The sequence below is a fragment of the Pelmatolapia mariae genome, linkage group LG23 (genome assembly GCF_036321145.2).
Source record: "Pelmatolapia mariae isolate MD_Pm_ZW linkage group LG23, Pm_UMD_F_2, whole genome shotgun sequence".
NCBI lineage: Eukaryota > Metazoa > Chordata > Actinopteri > Cichliformes > Cichlidae > Pelmatolapia > Pelmatolapia mariae.
Genome location: NC_086246.1, coordinates 39,407,741 through 39,428,361, shown reverse-complemented (window position 1 = coordinate 39,428,361; position 20,621 = coordinate 39,407,741). Strand labels below are relative to the sequence as shown.

The window sequence follows — 20,621 nt, the reverse complement described above, 5'->3', positions numbered from 1 at the left end:
TGTGTGTGTGTGTCCATTGCAACCCATAGTCCTTAATTTAAATTTAAACTTGCTGCCTTTATATTTGTGTTTATGAAGCAGTATAATTTTACTATGTATTTCTATGATAGATAGATAGATAGATAGATAGATAGATAGATAGATAGATAGATAGATAGATAGATAGATAAATCAACAAATTTTAAACGGAACAACAAGTAAAGTGACTCGGTTTGAACAAAACTCAAGTGCCTTTGGATTTATTTATTTTATTTAGTGTTTGCAGTCCTTTGCTGTGTGTATCTGACTGACGATATAAGTGGTGGAATAATTGTTGTGAGCAATACACACGGCAGACTGTGTTTGCAGAACTGTGTGTATAAATTGCACATGTTAACTGTAGGCTACCTGATTAATAGATGTAAGCTATATAGTACATAGTAAGGTGTGTTTATAATTTTTCTATACATATAGGTTTGGATTTTCCAAATCTACAGACATTTTTATTTTTGTGGTTTAACTCCAGGATTAGAGGCAAAACAGACAGCAATGCCGATGCGTATTATCCTACATCACCTATAGGCCTTAGCTAATACGTCCATACATTTATTCAGCTTTTTAGATTGTAGATTAAAATGATTATAGATTGTAATGTGTATGTATTATCTCACAAGCTAGTTAAGAGCATTATACATTGTTCTTCTCCCACTGCCCTTGTGGTTTTAAACCACACAGCTTTTCCCCCTCTTAAGTACTGCTAACGCTGGATTTATTAGGCTTAAAGAATAGTCTACACATCTTCCTCAAAGGGGATCAGACATTAAGTGTAGATCAAAAGGATAAGGTCTTAAAAACAGAACAATGCTTCTCGCACAACACTTTTTCTAATTCCCATATGCATGTTAATTCGGGGATTGTACATAGACCTTTTAGCCTTTTGTTTCAATTTATACTCACGCACACAATAATTCTCATGGACAGAGGGGTTTTACACTCCCCGTGTTTTTATAAAAACTGTGCCCAAGATAGTGGAACTATTTTGATTTGCATGAAAATCTTGTCATAGGAATTCTGGTTATGATACAAAGTGAGGGAACTGGACACAGCACAATCATGTGACCTAAAAAGTAATATAAATGCTGTATTTAGAGCCCGAATACTGCAAGTGTTTTGTTTTTTTCTTCCTTTCTCATTTTGTGGAGACACGGATAAGGAGGCGTTGATAAATTTAAAGTGCAGGCTCAGTCCGCTGTGCTTTTGTATTTTCTCAGAGACGGCTCACTGTATGAAACAGTGACACGGCTTCAGGGAAAGTGATGGACTGCTCGGTCGGATTTGTAACATTCACAAACACAAAACAGAGCCAGTGACCTACTAGTCATTCTGGCTCCGAGATCAAACATTTTTTGGTTTACTGCGAGTGCAGCTCATGTCTGCTTTTATGAGACGGTGTAAATGGTGAAATATTTCTCTGCCAGTATCATTTTGTTTTCTTGTAAACTGTAAGTTGTAAAACCTCAGAAGCAAAGTGTGAAGGGGAAATGTGAACCACTGGCTTTTTGTTTAACCCCCTCCCCAACTACCCATATACACAACTATACGTGCCCCCCCACACCTCTTTTCCACCTAACCACCCACCCCTCCCTCAGTGAAACTCCCACCCTACACACCCGATAGAGCAACCGTTGCTAAGCGACAGAGGGAGAGATGGATTGAGGAGACATAGTCAATCAATTCTACAGAGAGAGGGTGAGAGAGGAAGGGAGGCAAGGGGGAGAGAGAGAAGGGAGGGAGGGAGTGAGAAGGTAAAAGAAAGAGAGAGAAGAAGAAGAAGAAGAAAGCTAGAGGAGAGGAGGGGAGGACAGGATGCAGAGTGATTGCAGTCGTATTGAGGCTCCAGTTCGGTCTGAAGACACTCTTTTGAAACATCTATCTTTGTTAACTGTACCATGCCTCCGAAAATAAATCCATCTCTGCAGCTGTCCACCCTTCCATCTTTGTCCAAGTGCTTTACTTTAATACTTTTATCACTACAAATTACAGTCTGCACAAGCAGCCTGTGTTTAATATTCCCTCACTCAAAAGAGAGTTAATTGTATATTGCATGCACTCTTTCTCTCCGGGCTCCCTCTCTTTCTCCATTAGTCACTGCTGCACGCACACACACGGACACACAAACACACAGACGCCCGGCAACACCACATGCCCCTCTGTGTGTCTGTGTGTGTGCAGAACTGGGTGTTGAGCGCATCGACTGAGTATCGATCCCACCACTCACCTCCCTGCAGTCAGCTCTTGTCCTACATAGCATGCCCTGTCTGATTTCTCCCTTAATGGCTTTTATCCAGCTCCAATCTTTATTTAAACTGAAAAGTAGGAATTAGCACCCACTTCTATCCTAGTCTCTCTTACCTTTTCTTTTCATTGTCATCTTGGAGTGAGTATCGGCAACTATCGGTCCATTGACCCTTCTCTCTTCCTCTTCTGGCTATGACTGCCTTCCCACTTAGAGGTGTGCAAAACAGTAGTTTGTTTCCTGGCTTCTTACTGTTCCTTACATGTGCTATATACAGATATGCCCCATGTAGTAGCGCAACTAATTTCTGTTATTGATTAAGCTGCCGAACCCTGTGTCGATTCATTGATCAAGAGTTTGGTCCACAAAATGTCAGAAAATCGTCAAACATGTCCATCACAAGCTGAGGCCAACATCTGCCTGTGACTTGTTTTAATTAAGGAATAGTTAATTATGCGATCATTATGAAAAATCAAGTAGAAAAGTTATTGATTGATCATCAAAACTGTATCTATTACATTTGTGCTAGCTGAACACTAAGCTAAGGGTAGGTCAGCTGCTCGCACATGTATGCACAGATGTCAAGATTGACCCTCATAAAGATGCTTCAATATGAGCAAGCAGAGATAATGCACGGTCCTTCTGCTGTCAGTGAGGCTGAAGAAACTACAGAGACTGCTTTTGGAGACAACCTTTTTTATCTGATAAATATGCCTTATAAGCACGTGATCTTTAACTAACTAATAATTGCAGGACTAGCTGTATGCAACCTGTTACCACTGTGTTATTTGAATTAAATGCCATTAATCAATCATAACTGGGGTCACGAGGCAAGTCAAGTTATTTAAAATGTTTTATCCCCCCCTTGCATTGTCATAGCAACAGGGCAGACATCTCAGATGAGCAGCATTTATTCTGCACAGACTACTTTTCATATCGATGGCCCTTCCTTATTGTGATCAGCCAGCCACAGCCTAGGGAGGAACCCTCTCCGTGCCGTCATCCCTTTCGATTTCATTTGATTTGTTGCTCATAGAGGGAAGTGATGGGAGAGACTCTTATCTTGGCTGAGCAGAAACAAGCCATACCAAATAAGACACATCAGACTATCTGTGCTGGCACACACAATGGGGATTAATTGATCTCCTAATACCACAGATAAATCAATCCCTTCCTTCCCCCCTGAGCTCTTCGGCCAATTGGACAGCCCGCCATTTGATCAACAGAGCATCTCTAGCCAATGAGAGGAGAGCCGGAGCTTGACTGACAGCGAGCCCGGAAAAAGGTTAGGGAGAGGGGAGTCCATCAGAAAGCTACTGGCAGCAGGAGTGAAAGTGGGGGCTGTGGTGTAGTCTGTGTTGAGTATAAAGCAATCCACAGAGAGCACAAACATGCACAGAGGTGGTGCCAGGCTGCATAAGAAGATGTTCTAAGTAATAAATGTTATCTTTGCTTCTAAATGAAATAAAGACTGAGAGGAACCATTTATTTTCAGAGGTGAGGAGCAGAGAAAGACAGAGAAAACAGCATATGACTATGAATGAAATGCAAGACAAGAAAGTAAAAGAATAAGAGCTCAGATTGCTCTGATTTTACACATTAAAAATCCTTAAGAAAAACCTTGCCGTCACATCTTTTTGCAGCCGCTCGGCTGCCGACCACGCTGCTACATCGCCAGTCAAGACATCAGCCATTTTCTCACAGTTACCCCATCTTATCTCCACCTTCGTTTGATCCATCTCCATTAGACTCTCCCCTATACGGCCCACCACCACCATCATTCTCACTCTTTCACTTCTTTTGTATCTCCCCCACCCAATCCTTCTCTTATCAGCACCTTGGCATTTCTGTCATTCCCACAAACACTATTTTCCTCATACAGCTCATATAATAACAGGCTAAAAATATGCCTTCTTTTTTTTCTTTCCAGTATTGATTTTGCCCGTAGCATTGTCTATGGAGAGAGAGAGCGAGAAAGGGAAAGAGAGAGAGGAGAAAGACGGAGGGCGGGGGAGAGAAATGAAGTAGAAACAACTGGGAAAAGAATTACTTTCTACGTATGTGGTAATGCTCTCACCTTTCCTATTTTACTTAAGTGGAAAACCATACTCGGCTTTACCACAGTGCAATACCTTTCAATTAAAAGGTAAACGCATTTACGGAGATCCTTTCTCTGGCATTTTCACCACTCAACATCTCAGAGCACCAAAGCACTCATACGCTGTATGCATTTAATAATAAACCGCTGGAATTAGAGAAACCTTACCATTGCAAATGTGGCCCAGTTCAGCTTTTCAGGGAAAATGGTTGGCTCTTTTGGCACTGGTGTGTAATGGGAATGGAGAGAGTTGATCAATAGGCTATTGATCGTAGCTGGCCAGAGTCTGGGGAATTGAGAGTGAGAATAGAGGGGAGTTAGGGTGGGGGTTGGCTCCAGGTTGAATTTTTAAAATGCTCTATTTCAGAGATGACAAATAGTCTATTTGAAAAGGGAGAGACAAAGGCATAGAGAGAGAGATAGCGTCATAAAGAGCCGGAGAAAGAGTTTCTGCTTGTGTAGCTCTCTGTGCAGAGAACTGAGACCTCCCTGTTTCCCAGAAGTTACAGTATTTTGGACGGGAGATGCTGAACTACAAAGACAAAGGGAGCAGGGACTTCTCAGGCTACAGCAGCTTGTGTGTATTCTGGCGGCTAGAAGAAGAGGAGGAGGGGGCTTATTATAAAAAAATCCTTCAGATCTAGAGATGGTGCTTTAAAAAGAGCATGCAGACAAATATTTCACACCAGAATCCTGCATCTGAAATCACGCTTAATCTCATGTTTCATTTACATAACTATGTATTTTGATTGCAGGAATTTTATTTGCCAGCATCTCGTTTGTAGGTCATCGCATAAATTTAGCTTTTAAAGCAAGTCACTTACGTAAAGCTCAGAATGCAATTGTTCATGTATGCCTCCGTAATGGCACAGTATGCTACACTTGGTTTGTGCTACATGATTTCAAACATTGAGCATCAGCCCCCCCCACCCCCCACCCCCCAAAAAAAAGTTTAACATAGTCCAAAACTATACAACGATTTATCCTGAACCCCTCAACAGTCAGCCACCTGGATATATATATATTTCCAAAACATTTTGAAAACATTTCACTTTCAGAAGCTCAATTAACTCATAAATCTTAACTAAATGAGAAACTAAATCTACACTTTGATAATAAATCCAAAGAGTTGTTATTCTGAAGAGGCTAGGTTTTTTTTTAAGTGTGCCTTTTGCTTGTTCGAGGCTTATTAATTTATATCTGGCACAAAAAAAAATCAAAGTGGAGATTTCATCCCTCTCTTCCAAATTTTCTTCAGCCCGGGATCTCCATTGGAATCACGTATGCATGTTACAAATACACACGCAGGCTTGTAAACACGCAGATACAAGCATTACTCGTAAACGTTACCCAACTCAACTGCAGGCAATAGAGAGCAGTTAAAGCACCGGTCTGTAAACACCCTTGAGAGGAACCTATACCTCCGTAAAAATTCAGCTGTAAATAATGTATTGAATGCAAACTTAAGGTCCATGGGGAGATATGGATAGGCTCATTACTCTTTTAGTTTGCTGGCCTTTTACATGGTCCGCACAGCTCTCAACAATCGACTCCAGATGCTCCCTCTCTCTGTTTTGATTTAAAGATGCTTTTACCTGCGGATATTGTTGTGGATATAGGTATTGTTTTTTATTTCCTACACATCGCCCTGAGGTTTGAAGGCTGTTAACTCGTGGACCCACCCACAAGCTCTGTGCCCTGTTAAGGTGTGTGTGTGTGTATGTGTGTGTGTGTTATCTGTAGTAGTTGAGGTGAATATGCGTCCTATGTCTGTGTGCCCTGTCCGGGATGCATTGATCTCGAAGCAGGATGTCAAACATTTTAACGCCGATCTTGTCCTTGTTATTGCCTCGCACATCACGGTTGTTAATGCATTAAAAATCGTTTGTCCCTATCTTTCCAAACTTATCTCACCCTACTGCCCTGAGCAACACAAGAATACCCCTCCGGTGTAACATGCTCACCACTCTCACCCCCCTCCCTCCACCCTTTGTTTCCAACCATGTCCCTCCATCCTTTGTCTCAATCAATCTTTACGACACCCGGTTGCATCTCTCTAATGTTTCCGGACTTGACCGTATCCCCGTTCAAAAATTCTTAATTAAGCCCGTTCTGTATGTTTACCGTCGGGTAAATTACAATCTGACAGGGCTAATAAAACAACATTGGCGAGAGAAGGCCAAGAGGAGCATGTGCTATGACCCTTACCTCTTTCACCTGTCTCTATCTCCGCCTCAGCTTATCTCCCTCCATCCCCACCTCTTCATATCTCCATATTTTCTACCTCACAGGGTTTGAGGCAGGAAGGGAGGGGATGGGAAGAGACACAGGGTTTTGTCAGCAGTTGGTCCATCGCTGTCAGCGTGACTATTTGTTTTAAATACTCACATGTCATTACGCTGACATATCTTGGTAATGCCATTCAAGCTGCTTGATTCTCGTCTTTGATTATTAAGATTCATGAACCTGCCTGCATGTCAACTCTTACAGATATGAGTCATATATCTGCATTCACATCAGCATCTTTCTTCATTTAGGTATTGACTCATGCAGTGTTCTCACATTCTGCGATCTATAGCATTCACAAGTGTGTGTGTTATATCTCTATTTCTGTGCAGTTTTCTCTGATCACTTGAGAACTGCCATTTGCTTTCATGTTTAAGAGTGATGGAGCGAGGGCACGTCACGAGAACTGCTTGAACACTAAGGAGGACAAAAACAGCAGGGCTGAGCCCAGCAGCACCGAATACGGTGACCTTGTAACGTACACACAAATAATATGTACAACAACTCGCCTGATGAATGAAAATCAAATGGGACTTCTTATAGATTTGTTTAAAGCGTCCTAAATAACTGCTACGCTTCATTTGCATGCAGGTTTTCAGTATGTGGTGTGACTGAATCAAGTGCTGTATACTCAGTTAAATAGGCCTCATTTTTATTATTGCTATCTTTTAATAATTTTTTATTCATCATTTTTGTAATAATCATTTAATAATATTTTTTATCACTACATTGTTATTCTGTTCATCATTCTGGGTGACACACATTGTCTTTTAAATGTGCTATGCAAATAAATTTGACTTGACTATTTTTCTGTTGGTAGAAAAAAGCTTACAAGTGAGACTGAGCCTGCTTCTCAGAATGCAAAAACAAAAACTCACTTCATGAACAGCAGAAAACTCTAGCAGTGAGTAATTAATCTGTAGTAAATGCAATGCATGTACAAAAATAAATATTCTTACCTATCTTCAGAAGCACCAGCTGTGCATCGTCACGCACATTGTTTCACTGTGCAACGTGCATGGGTTATTTTATTTGTGTTATCAGATTATGTTGGGTCTTGTGTAAAATTATGAATCCAAATCCAACCAATGTAAGCTACTCTTTATAGAGAAATCTGGATATCTGATGGAGGCCTGGACCGGCATTTTTTCAGAATATATGTCAATGCTCACAAAGATCTGGTGGAAGAATTTAAATCTGATGACTTCAAAAGCCATAGCAATATGATTCTTATAATTTTCATACTCATCAGCCGTGCAGCGACCCCTTGTGCCCTTTGAAATGTTTAATCATAGAAAAAAGCAATGACTCGGGCTAACTCTGTATAGATTATCAGTGACCTCTGCCTCTAACTCAGGCAAACAAAATGCCCATCAGATCTTTTTACTTTAGGAGAGTTGAATCTTTGTATAAAAAGGTCTAATTTCTTTCGACTCGTCTCCCTTCACATAGGCACTACACACTTGGATTTGATCTGCTCGTCAAAGAGATGTTCAAATACCAAATTGCAGCAGTATCCTTAATTGTTTTTAATTCATGCCTAAAGTTTCCAGCATAGCATTGCTTAACAAGGGCGTCATGATTGTGGGAAACATCAGAAGAAAGTTTCAGAGTCCTGTTATTCTCTGCAGTGGCAGTCCTTTTCAGCTTCCAGTTGTGACTCTCAAACTCCTTCTAGCATGCCTCAAGAAATTCACTCTCCAGTCATTAACAATAATAAAGAAATCAAGCTAAATTTTACTGGATCAAAGGTGAGTATAAGAACATCAACAAACTGTTGTTTGTTTATTATCCTTTAAAAAAATCATATTAATTAGATCAGGTTTCAGTTTAAAGTTGTCCACACCGAGCATGCTGAAAATCGCTGCCTCGGTACCATAAATAAATACATCAAGCACTGTTCACAAAGAAATCAAAAATAACTTAATCAAAGTTACAGAATTTGCTCAATAAAGAATACAAGACTACTAGTACTTTTGCTGTTTGGTGGTGGTCACTGAAAAACTTCTCAGGAGGAGAAACAAAGCCAAAAAGATCTGGATTTGCTAAAATATGATATGAGATAAGCACAAGTGAGAATGACTTAAACAAAGACTAAAAAATGGTTGTGGGAATATTCAAGTCTGGGGATTCTTTTTCATCATAGAGTTGGACATGTTTTATTGGAAAATTTACTGCACTCAGTTCTTCCGAGACATGCTCCATCTTCAAATAATGTGCGTCTCAGTGGAAAAGGATTAATACTGTAAAAAATGTCTCTCCTTTTCTGGGATTCAGCTTTTCACTCAAATTGTTAAGCAGATATTATCAATTGCAATAAGATGCCGCCCCTCTCCGAGCCTGGTTCTGCCGGAGGTTTCTTCCTGTTAAAAGGGAGTTTTTCCTTCCCACTGTCGCCAAAGCACTTGCTCATAGGGGGTCATATGATTGTTGGGTTTATCTCTGTATGTATTATTGCAAGGTCTGCCTTACAATATAAAGCGTCTTGAGGCAACAGTTGTTGTGATTTGAATTGATCTGAATAGAACTGAATTGAATTGAATGAAGCATTTTTTTATTTAATTTGAAATTAAAGCGTATCTTCGTTAGCGCTCTCAGATTTTTGAACTCCACTGTGTTCATATTAAACAACTGGGTTATTCTGGAGAAGCAGCCCTGCAATGCTCCCAAACCAAACCCTCCTTATAAACTCAGAACAACCAGCAGGACAGAGCTATAGTTTACTTTACTACATCAAATTCTACATGAACACCAAACTGTACTCTTATAATATGGAGCCAAGTTCAGGAGACGAACTGATTTAAGTTCCCAAGAAACAGGTTCTTAACAAAATGAAGATTATGTATTTTGTGCTTTCCGTTTTCTCGAGATGAGATGAGTGTAGCGCTTTTAAGGACAACACACTTGATCACGGGAGCTTTGTGACCATGTCACACAAACAGTCTGACTGAAGTGGGTGGTTCAGTGGACTCATATGTGATGGCAATGTATGCAACCGTGTGTTCTTGCAGTTTGTATATCGCACTAGACCACCTGACAGCTACCGAGCCCTGTGGGATGGCACTGTTGTGTCTTACACTTGGCTGAACATATACAGCACATCAGAGGTGTAACAAATCCATTCCTGGCTGCCAGAACCTTTCAGAGTTTCTGTGCCTGTGAACAACACATCTTCAGGTTTCCACACCTCAGAGCTGATGTGTGTCTGACACAGAGACACAGATGAGATGTAGCCTCACAGAGAAGTGTGTGACTTTGAGGAAAGACATCGGGGTTTGGAAAGTGTGTTTTCAAGAACTAGCACGGTGTGTGTGCGTGTGTGTGTGCACGCGCGCACGTGTTTGTGCGTGTGTAAGAAGCATTTGTGTCTAAATGCTGTCTTTAGAGTGGGTTAATCAGAGTGGAGGTTGAGGAGAGTGTCAGTGTCTCCGGTGAAGAGTCCTTGAGCCCTCTCTCTTTCTGTGTTGACACCTCTTAACCTCAGTCTATCATCTCTCGCATTCGCACACTTCACTTCTATTGACACTTGCTACACTGCAGCTCTCCAAAGAGCCGAGGAGAATCCACTACAGTGATTGTCCGTGTGAGGGACGCCTCGGAGCCCGCAGAGAAGGGAGGATTATACGCTACATACGGAACCAGAACCGATGGGATTTGCTGCTTGTTTGGTTTCTTTACAAAGGAAAAAGAAATGACGGGGTTAGCCGTAGATCAGGAGTTAGAAGCTGTCTCTCAGCCTCGGTCTAAAAGTGCTGAATCCTCATATGCATCCATTTGTGGATTAATCGCCCCCTCTTTGTTTTCCTAATGTTGGGTAGTGTATGTGTTCTTTGGTGTCACTGGCTAGTGTAAGTGGGGTCAGGAGCTCGAGGTCAACTAAGAAGAGGTCAAATGTCATAGAGCAGAGGGTCTTGTTAAAATACCTTTTAGCCTCCTTCAGGGATATTATGTAATGGCTCTGGGAATAGGATAGGTTGCAGGTTTTGACGCTTTTGTTGTGGATGATATACAGTATGTGTTTACGCCAGATGTAAATTCAGGACCCTTTTTAAAAAATCAAAATGCAAAGGAAGTGCTGTGAGGTCAGCAGGGGTTATAAGAGGTCAAGTTTCTGTGTTTTTCTGGAGTATTTTGGCCTGGAGGTTGCATGTTAGGGGGAAACAATTACTCTGTGTAACACCTCTGAGGGTTCTCAGCTAGCTTACTGATGCAAAATGATTTTCTTCATGTTAAAAATTAAAATCTTCAAAAGCTCTTCTTGCAAAATCTTTTTTTTCTTCTATGACAGAAACACTGGCTCACCCAAAGAGGTTAGAGTAAAACTGGGTTGTTCTGATCAATATATTGGAGGCATTTGAATATCAATACAATAAGCTCGCTGTCTTCAATCTTAATTTTTAATATGGTGATAATAAGTGTATTAATTTTCATAACTTCAGTTCAATAACTTTAGAATATGAGTGATGGTGGCCCATTTTTGCACAGCAAATATGCACGGCTCTGCTCTGTGCTGCCATTGATCACTCCTGTGCCTTTTTCTCTGCCTCTTGCTTTGTCCTCCAGTCTCTCCCTCTTTCCTTCCCCTCACACCATTGCACTGTAAAATTCATCCTTATTCTCCGCTTCAGCAAGCTAACTGTGCGCACTACCTTTTATCAGTCCAGAACTGTTAAATTAATAAATTGATATTGACGAGCTATCAGCCGGAGGGATAAATTATTTGGGAGCAGAAGGCTAGGGTCACATGACTTTTAGTACACACGATTCTGTAATTATTCCCCACGAGAAGAACCGTGGTGTGGTGCATTGCCCTTCTCCCCCCAGAAATGAAGCACCATGCACACACACACATGAAGACCTATAAATATCCTGACACACAGCGGATTGTGGAGGCTGTGGGAATACTGATGATCATTACTGCTATCATAACCATCATGATACAGGATGCCAGCCTGCTGCAGATTATATGTTATCATTAAAATTTACACAAAATTGAGGTGGAAAATTAGAATGTGGGGCTCACACATGAATGCAAGATATACTATACCGTACCTTACATTGCTGGCGGCTGAAGTGCAATGTAAAACAGGGAATGAAGCTCCTGCAGCTGACCGTCTTCATTCGGTAAGAAATGGAAATGAGAGGTGCAAACTGCGAGGGAGGTGAGCGCTGCAGATGAAGCCAGCAGCGCACATGTCAAGGGTGCCAATCATGGTAGTGCTCTTGTTGCCCTCCGGCCATCGCTGACCTTTTGACCCTGGCCGTGGCCTAAATGTCAGGGGTCACGCATCAGGGTCAAAGGGGACCACTGCAAGACCCTGGCCAGGGATGGATCACCATGGCAACGGTACTCACTATAGGAGGAGAGATGGGGGTGGCATGCATTCTGTTTGCTATGATCATGCACAGGGAAACACACACAAGGATAAGCATCACATCTCTGCTTTCTTTTCCTAAAAGTCAAGCTACCCCCGAAAAGTTTCCAGTGTGCACCCACCCACACACACACAAACACACACACACACACACACACACATTCACAGCTGGGCAAAACCCATGAAATCCTGGGTGAACATGAGGAAATCATGCTACTTAGTCACACCTACATTATGGTTTTGGCCTGCAGACCAGGGCCTGGTTTTACTTTGTTTTTGTGTTTTGTTTTTAGGACTCATTGGGGATGAATGGCTAAATAATCGCGTTGGAAATTAATTTCCATAATAAAAAATGAAAAAACGGCAATAAAAAGCAAACCTTTAGCCCAGTTAAATGTGCCTAAATATTATCTGCTACAAACATATCATGCATCACGTCTTCTTAGCAGGAAAATCCGAAAAGGTTGGCGGGTTGAATAAATTCAAACTTTGCAACATCGACTTACATTAAATGGTCGAAAAGCTGCTGGAAATATTCGCTTGCACCTTGCGTCATCTAGTGGTCGGATCCGACCTCTCCCTCTGTCCTGCTGCTCGGCACCTCAGCACGGGGGAAAGAAGGGGGGAAAACCCCACTAGTCTGCTTTTGTCTCCGGGGAGCTCCGGTCGATGCCTCGTCCCACCATATGTCTGATCGCAGCTGCCAATCAACAGGTCAACGCGACCCCGGGGAGACAGACACTGGTGGGGAGAGATCAAACAGTGGACCTCGGGGATGGCAGATGCAGATGAAAAAAAAGGCAATAAAACATTGCTTCAAAGATGGCAACGGTGCACTGGGAGGCAAATTATTGTTAACAGTAATCTGCAGAATAGCGCCTCGCATTCTGATCGATTGACTATTATGGAGTCTTTGAAGCCGAAGTAACGCCGGGCTATTGTTCATAGTGGGACACAACCAGAGAAAAGTAGCTGGTTTTGGTTCAACTATAGCGCTTCCCAAGCCTTAAATACTACTTACTTCTATGCAATCATGCTTTCTAATAGAGCTGCAATTTAGGCTCTCCAGCCTTTAGGGACTATTGAGAGCTATTCAGCTGCAGTCACACAACCACAACTTACAGAGACAAATAATTAAGTGAATGAAGACAAAAAGCAAATACTAAATAAGCTGTTCTTAATATTGCAAGTTTGACATTTAATTGCATTTACTTGCATTTTATTTTAAATATACATTCATTTTCAGCCTTCACTGGATGAAACAGTATCATTATTTCTTGATTAAAACCTGCTGAACACTAGCTTTTTTATATATATATCAGAGCTGTACGTGAGCCAAGGACCCCTGCTTAACTAAAAAATACATAATCTTTAGGATTTAAAGTGTTAAGAAAGGGAACTTTTTATATCAGCACAATATCGAAATTTATAGATTTTTAATACACTGAATTAAGGCTGTTAAATCTATTTATGACTATTTATGATTATCAGTGTCCATCTGAATTTCTTTTGACACTTCACTGAGCATTATCATTTCAAATAAGAGAAAGGCAGGGAGGACATGTCCTAGAGTGACACATTCCCTTAAATCAGTCACAATCGGTGGGTTGAATAACTGAGCTACAAATGTAGTCAGAGAAACGTGTTCACAGGACAGACAACAACAGCTATAAGGTGAAAACTATAAAATCCTGCACATGAAAAATAATTTTTTCTAGCTGCCTGTATAGCTTCAGCCTCCCTCATGTGTTGTGTGAACAATGATACACTCTGCCTATAGTCAAATCAGCGCGATACATACAAACTAAAGGGAAGCACCTTTGGAATGCTGCTGTAAATGTAGTGTATTAAAACACGGCCATAATGTTTCATCGCCATCTCAGCAGGACTGATCTTCTTACCTCACTCTCTGCTAATCAGCAACAAATCTTTGGGCCTTAATCTATGGCCCCCTGCACCCTTCCGCCCATCTCATTAGATTAACAAAACGACATACGCATATGAACACACACACACTCACACACACACAGAGCTCATGACCTCAATCTGATTCTCCTTAAAACGTTAATTATAATCTGGTATGATTATGTTGAACTAAGGTGACGTTACGCACAATATTTTATCTGGAAGAAAATGCAAAAGACTGCTCTGGTGGGCTCTTACGTCTTTAATATGTCAAATATCTACAAAAAAGAACAAAAACGCTGTCAGTGAACTTCTCTTCATGTGACGTTTGAATGATTTTAAAACTGATTGTGTCTGTTTATTTAAACAGTTTGGGAATTCTATGTGTGTGCATCGTACACTAATGCATGTTTGTATGCCTCTGTTTGTGCACGCAAGTGTGTGTGTGCGCACTCGAGTGTGTGTGTGTACAGCAAACATATGCAACCAAATTAAAGCCTTAAAGCTGTTGAATTGAAGAGGATTTTAAGCAGAGACCAAATCATGGGAATTAAGCAAATTAGGTCTCTAATTAGCCGCTGACATTGAATAGGAAGATTTGGCGAACAAAAAATAATTAGATGGATTTGTCATTGTTCTAATGAACATCGTCAGAAAATAACTGCTCTGCATAGTTCCTGCTCCCTCTCTTGCTCTCTGAATTTATCCCTGTTTGTCCATTCAGATTCTAATCTAATGTCAAATACTGCTTTATTCAAATATTCAATAATTTGCAAATAAGAAGCCCCCGTGAGCCGAGACAAACAAACTTCAGAAAAGTCAATGTATGATCTAATCCTCTTAGGCTGAGGCACTGTGGATGTAAATGCCAACCTTTGCAAGTCAGAGAGGAATTTCACTATTGATGTAAAGCCAGACAGGCAAAGACTGACTTGATTCTTAGTGTGGCAGCATTTTGGTGTCACAAAATAACAACGCTGGATGAACTGTCCAGCTTTAAAGTTTCAATCATATGTGCCGTGCTGCACAAAAAGACACATCCACAGATATTTACATCACCATTACGGCTTCTACACTCCCCTTATTTTGACAGGGACTCTGGCTTAGTGTGTTCAAAAAATGTTTGATACATAAGATAAATTTCAGTGTTTGAATATCTTTAATATTCTGCTTTAGGACATTCATCCTCATGTAGGTTTCTTCTCCTGCAGCCTGAAGGTCAGTGGCAGCCCTTACACAGCCTGCCAGCTCAATAAAGAAAGTGCACTACTTTACATTTATCAGTTATTTTTGTCATATAGCAGCACAGAACAAGAACCAGGGAGCTTTCATTGTTCAATTTACTTGTCTGTTCTAGATTTCACAAAAAGCGCTAATGTCAAGGAATGCTACGGCCACCACACTAGTAGTTTAAAAAGCTGTAACCAGCACCAAATGCCAAAAAACAGCATATAACACAATCCACTGAACAGATGCATTACAAACACTAACAGTGTTTGATGAGTGCAGTTTTCCTGTGCAGTCCTCAATCACACACTGCCTCTCTAAACTGGCACTCAGTTGTCAAACCCCTAAGACCCCCTGATCTACATACACTCCCTTAAATACCCTCCCACTTCTCCCCAGTTAATCAGTGCCCCCTCCTCTCAATCTCTCACTGCCTCCTTCCCTTTCCTCCGCTTCCTTCATCCCTGACCTCCCGTGGTTCCCCTCTTTCTGCAGCCGAGGTTACGGATTACACTGTGTGATAAGCTTCCTATTTCTTGAAACTATTTAGGATTTCTGAGATTATCTGGCCTCATTTCCTTGGGAGTTGGCTTTGGAAAGCCTGATTTTAGTCTCTTAATGCAAAAGATTTTGCATCGCGACAGCTTTGACTAATTAGCATCTAACACCGGGTGGTATTTTAGCAAGGGCTCACTTTTAGCAAGATCCGCACACACACACACCCTCTGCACACACACGTGCACGCAGGGCTGACAACACACTTTTTTAATGAGCTGATTCCAATCACTTTATTTTTGTTATTCTAAAACATTCTGAATATAAACTCAAGAAGTGCCACAGCTTTGAGACATTAATTTTATTGAATCATCAAATGCCCTAAAATCACTTTGTTCTTACTCATTAAGAAGCATATAAACATAATGTAATATTGACAGAGTGCATTTCAGTTTTAACATCGCCTAATGATATAATCATTAGATTAAAAAGTTTCTCTTTTAAGTAATAGTGTTTCAGGGCCAAACTGTTAGTATAGTATACCTCAACAGTACAAACAATTCACTCTCAGGGTACAGAGGCATTTAGGCCCAGGTGGAGCCCTATTTGTGGCTGCATGCTGGACCAAGGCCAGTAGAGTCTGGGTGCCAAGCATTGAAGAGGAAGTGCAGAGGCCTGAGGACAGCACCAGCAGGTCGTTCTGTGGGGACGGACGATGGCGGGATGGTAGGGCGAGCTCAGGGAGGAAAGCGGGAGCTGTCCTGGCACCCTGCGTACCCTCCGTCTTGCCCTTCGGCAGTGGTAGTCTCCATTGGAAAAGTCCTGATAGTTCGATGGGTGGATCGCCCAGAAGTGGCCTTTACCGTTGTCGCTCCGGCCCGCTTTGATGAAACAGTCGTTTAGGGACAAATTGTGACGCACGCTGTTCCTCCAGTTTTTGTCCTGTGAACAAGAAAACAAATATGTCAGGTCAAAATTAAAGCAGGGGTCAAACAATGTGTCCCCATTGGAAAATTAACATAAGGGGCTGCTAAGTATCACTGATCCGCTTCAGGATGTCACCTTGTCCTGTTGTTGGCAGCATGAGCTGTGGCGTGTCAAGACCGTATATGATCTGAGTAAGTCACAACACCCTGAGTTACCTTTTTAGCACGTCAAACCAGTGATCAACTTTAATCCACTAGGCTTCACCCAATCTGTTGTAGCACCTGGTAAAGGCAGAGGCAGTTTGCAACCTAGCAACAGGATTACTTTATTTGTGATTTCGCCAACAACAAGATCATCTAGTGTCCCTGTGAGCACCTAATTGCCTAACCACTCAGACAGATTACCAGCGCCAAGTAGGTCGCTTTATTTGCGAAAATGGCGGCCACTTTAGTTTTCAGAGACTGAATTAAACACATTTGGGGAACGATGTTTTCCTGTAGTCTGCCCTGAAACTGTTTTAACAACATCAGCAAACATCTGCTTGGAAATTCTGCTTCAAATTATCACCCAGTTTCACTTCGAGTTCCTGTACGGTATATCTATCGCTACGTGCTACATACATAGAAAAACACGCGACATGAACATACCTTACTCTTGAAGTATGGGTAATGGTCCATGATCCACTGGTAGATGTCACACAGAAGCAGTTTCTTCTGCTCAGACGCCAGGATCGCTTTGGAGATGAGTGCAATGTATGACTGGTTGGGTTTGTCCGCAGACTTCTCTGTACCGCAGCTCGCAGACGTGGTGGTAGTGGTGGTGGTCACTTCCTCCTCCCCCTCCTCTTTTTGGTCTTCATCCCCCTCATCTTCTTTGGCTTTCCTTTTTTCAGCATCTACCTCTGACCTCTGTAGACCCTTCTCTTGGATCTCACAGCGAATCCCCACCTCTTCGAGTTTAGGATTCTGACGACCTGGCATGTCGTTCGTTATCTGCTCTGCAGCACGACTTGCTGTTGCATCGTCTTTAGAAGCTTTGGCTCCTTTATTAAAGAGCAGGTAGTCAATTGTGAAGCTCAGTCCCAGTCTGTCTCTGCTTCCGTTGCGGCTGCTTCTTTCCTCCATTGTCATTTCTGAATTAAAATATCTCAAGCTCATGGCAGAGGTTTTATTGATTTCACGCTGACTGTTGAACAGGTGTCAGGTCATGAATAAAAAATATCTCTCCCAAACGTCTTCTCAAAACTGTGTATCTAAGTTGCACAGCATGTCTATTGTTCTTTAAAATTAGGAGCCTTCATAAAGCCAGCGTCTCGCTGCCACTAAATTCTTTCACCGAAGACTTACTGTTGACAAGATCACAGATAAAGATGAGCCTCTCAACTGTTGTTAACCTTGATGCGCTCACGAGTGACCCAATCTCAACCTGTGGAAATGACGTCAGTCGCCAAGACTAAATGTGGACGCTTCGTTTGCCAAGAAATTTTCGGTAAATCTTTTCGATTCTTTGATAACCCTGTCAATCCAAACCTATTACTTGGTATCCGTCAGCCTTTTGCTCCCGAATCAAAGAGTTGTGCTTCAAAGATGTGAAGGTGACTCTATTTATATGACTGTGATTTTATCCCTCACAGAAAGGGGCAAAGGAGGCACAGGGGAGGTCCAAGTGGGGGGTCTCAATTGAGGCGGATTATTTTTATTAACCTAAGCAAATCTTTGTAATTACGGGAGATTAAACACTCAAGATTTAGTAAGACATGGTGTGCAAAGGATGGATGTTAGGTGGATGTAGAATCAAAGGCCTTTTAGATGCCAGAGTTATCCTGTTAAAGTCGTTTTGTCCAGGATACTGTCCAAAGAATTACTTCAATTACCATCGAGGAGTAATTAATGGGTCAACTTCAGCACATTGGAGATAAGTCACGTCTTTATTTGCAAAGACCATTAATGTCTCTTGCAGCCATCGACGGCGACAAGGTTACAGAAAAGTGAAGCGTATGACAAATTAGAAAGGTTCACTTCCCGTTCTTGATATAAACTCTTTTAATATTGGATCATTCAACATCTTTATTTAATTTGTTACCAAATACCTTTTATTACTTCAATTATTAGCTAGAGGAAAAAAAAAATTTTCACATGTAACAATAAATTACTGCATATATACATGATTATTTTTAGTTCAGCTAACATAATTATATATTTTGTTTAAAATCTGTCTTAAAGATAAAAACTGTCTGTGGTTACTATTAAACCGTATTATATTGTGTTCTGTAACTGTGCAGGATATTTTACTGGCTAATATAGTTTATTTTTTCTGTATGCAAATAATTATTTCCTTTGACTTGAAAATTTGTTATTTCATTAAGTCATTCATTTCTACATTTGATTAAGATTTATCTTTTAATGAAGGTTTTGTTTCAGATCCTTATGGAATAAAAATCTCCTTTAACCTCCTAGGGCCTGCCGTCCACATATGTGGACATCACATTTTTGGTTATTTTGACCAAAATACTCAATTTTGCTCTACATGGGCTGATATCCACTTACGAGGACATTATACTGCTACTGTTCTATCAAAATTTTAAATGAATATCCTCATTTGTGTCTCATATTTGTCTTAAAAACAAAAATAAGGTAAAAAAAAAATCTGGAAATTCTTTGTTTTTACATTCATCGGGCCCCAATATGCCCAAATATCAAAGAGAAATTAGAAATGCATGTCGTGGAAGAGTTCGGGCCTTAGGAGGTTAAATCAATTTTGACATGTTGTTTGAACATTTCTAAACCTTTCTCTGTAGGTATGTTGTAATGTCAACAAAAAGGAGATTTAGCTGAAATATATCAGATTTATTTATGTTACAATGTACAAATCAAACATCATGCTTCAAGCTGCTGAAATTAACATTTTTAGCAATGTTAATTGATTTCATAGTTACAGAAAGTTATTGTTTGTGTGTTTTTGATCAGTGGAAGATTTCTTCAAGCAACACCACATGATGTGCATACTCTCTGCCTGCTTCTTCTAGTGCTTAACTGAAGCTGTATCAGACTTACAGTATATGGTAGGCTATACAGTCACCAGCTACTCTGTTAGGCACACCAGTAATGTGAAATGATTGCATGACACAGTGCTACAGATTTGCCAGTAAAACTTTATGGGTGTAATTCCCCTCTAATAAACAAATATTTCAACATAGTTTATTTTAAATTACAATATAATTATATTTACATACAAATACTTAAAGGTAGGTGCACTAGAATAAGGGGGTTTAAAGTTGGGTTTATCCAGGAAGCAAAGAAGTGATTAAACTGTAAATAAATTTAAGTATCACATAAATAATCACATAAATACATAAATACACAACAAGTATTTTGAAGTAAAGTTCGACATTATAATGATGCCGGCATTTCAATTTTTTTCTTTCACAATCACTGTTCAAACATAACTTTGAAAAGAAGTGTCTCCTTTCCTGCAAAATACATGGAAGTTAGGTAAGGTTAAGCACTTCATAATATGGCCCGTAAGATGGAGAAACATTGTTTGTTTTTCCACAAAATTAACATGAAATTCCACCCTACTTAAAATGCAATACCCCTAATTCTATTACTTGTTGATAAATTTAAATTTAAATAATAATAATCCCTAGTCAAGTCTGTCCCGTATTTAACAAGTGAAAATAAAATAAAATAAACAATAAAAGGTGAATCAAATAGACCATTACGGCAAGGCTGGGATGGTCCATTTGGTAAAGTAAACCCGTTGGGCATCTTCCTTCGCCTTTAGACAATAATTCTGATGGCAAAAGAGCCAAACGGGACAGGCAAAAAAAAAAAGAAAAAAAAAAGATAAATTTAAATAAAATGTTGTCATTTTAAATAAAACACATTGAAATTCCTTTTAGTTACAGGGGAGTTACACCTTTAGTTGCAGATAGTATTATAAAGTGTTACCGATTTTCAGCTGCACATCCATTATGTGAATCTTCATTTTACCACATCCCAAAAATGCTCTGCTGGACTGAGATCTGGTGACT

The 20,621-nt window shown here is 40.5% G+C and overlaps 1 protein-coding gene across 1 annotated transcript; it reads right to left on the bottom strand.

Annotated features, from left to right (window-relative positions):
- Positions 1-16,108: 16,108 nt before the first annotated feature.
- Positions 16,109-17,970, bottom strand: foxq2 (forkhead box Q2). Its single transcript, XM_063467249.1, has 2 exons — positions 17,236-17,970; positions 16,109-16,603 (listed from the first exon to the last, which is right to left on the bottom strand). Exons 1-2 carry the CDS (start codon positions 17,743-17,745, stop codon positions 16,229-16,231), a joined length of 885 nt encoding a protein of 294 aa, XP_063323319.1. The 5' UTR covers positions 17,746-17,970; the 3' UTR covers positions 16,109-16,228.
- Between the last annotated feature and the right edge of the window lie 2,651 nt (positions 17,971-20,621).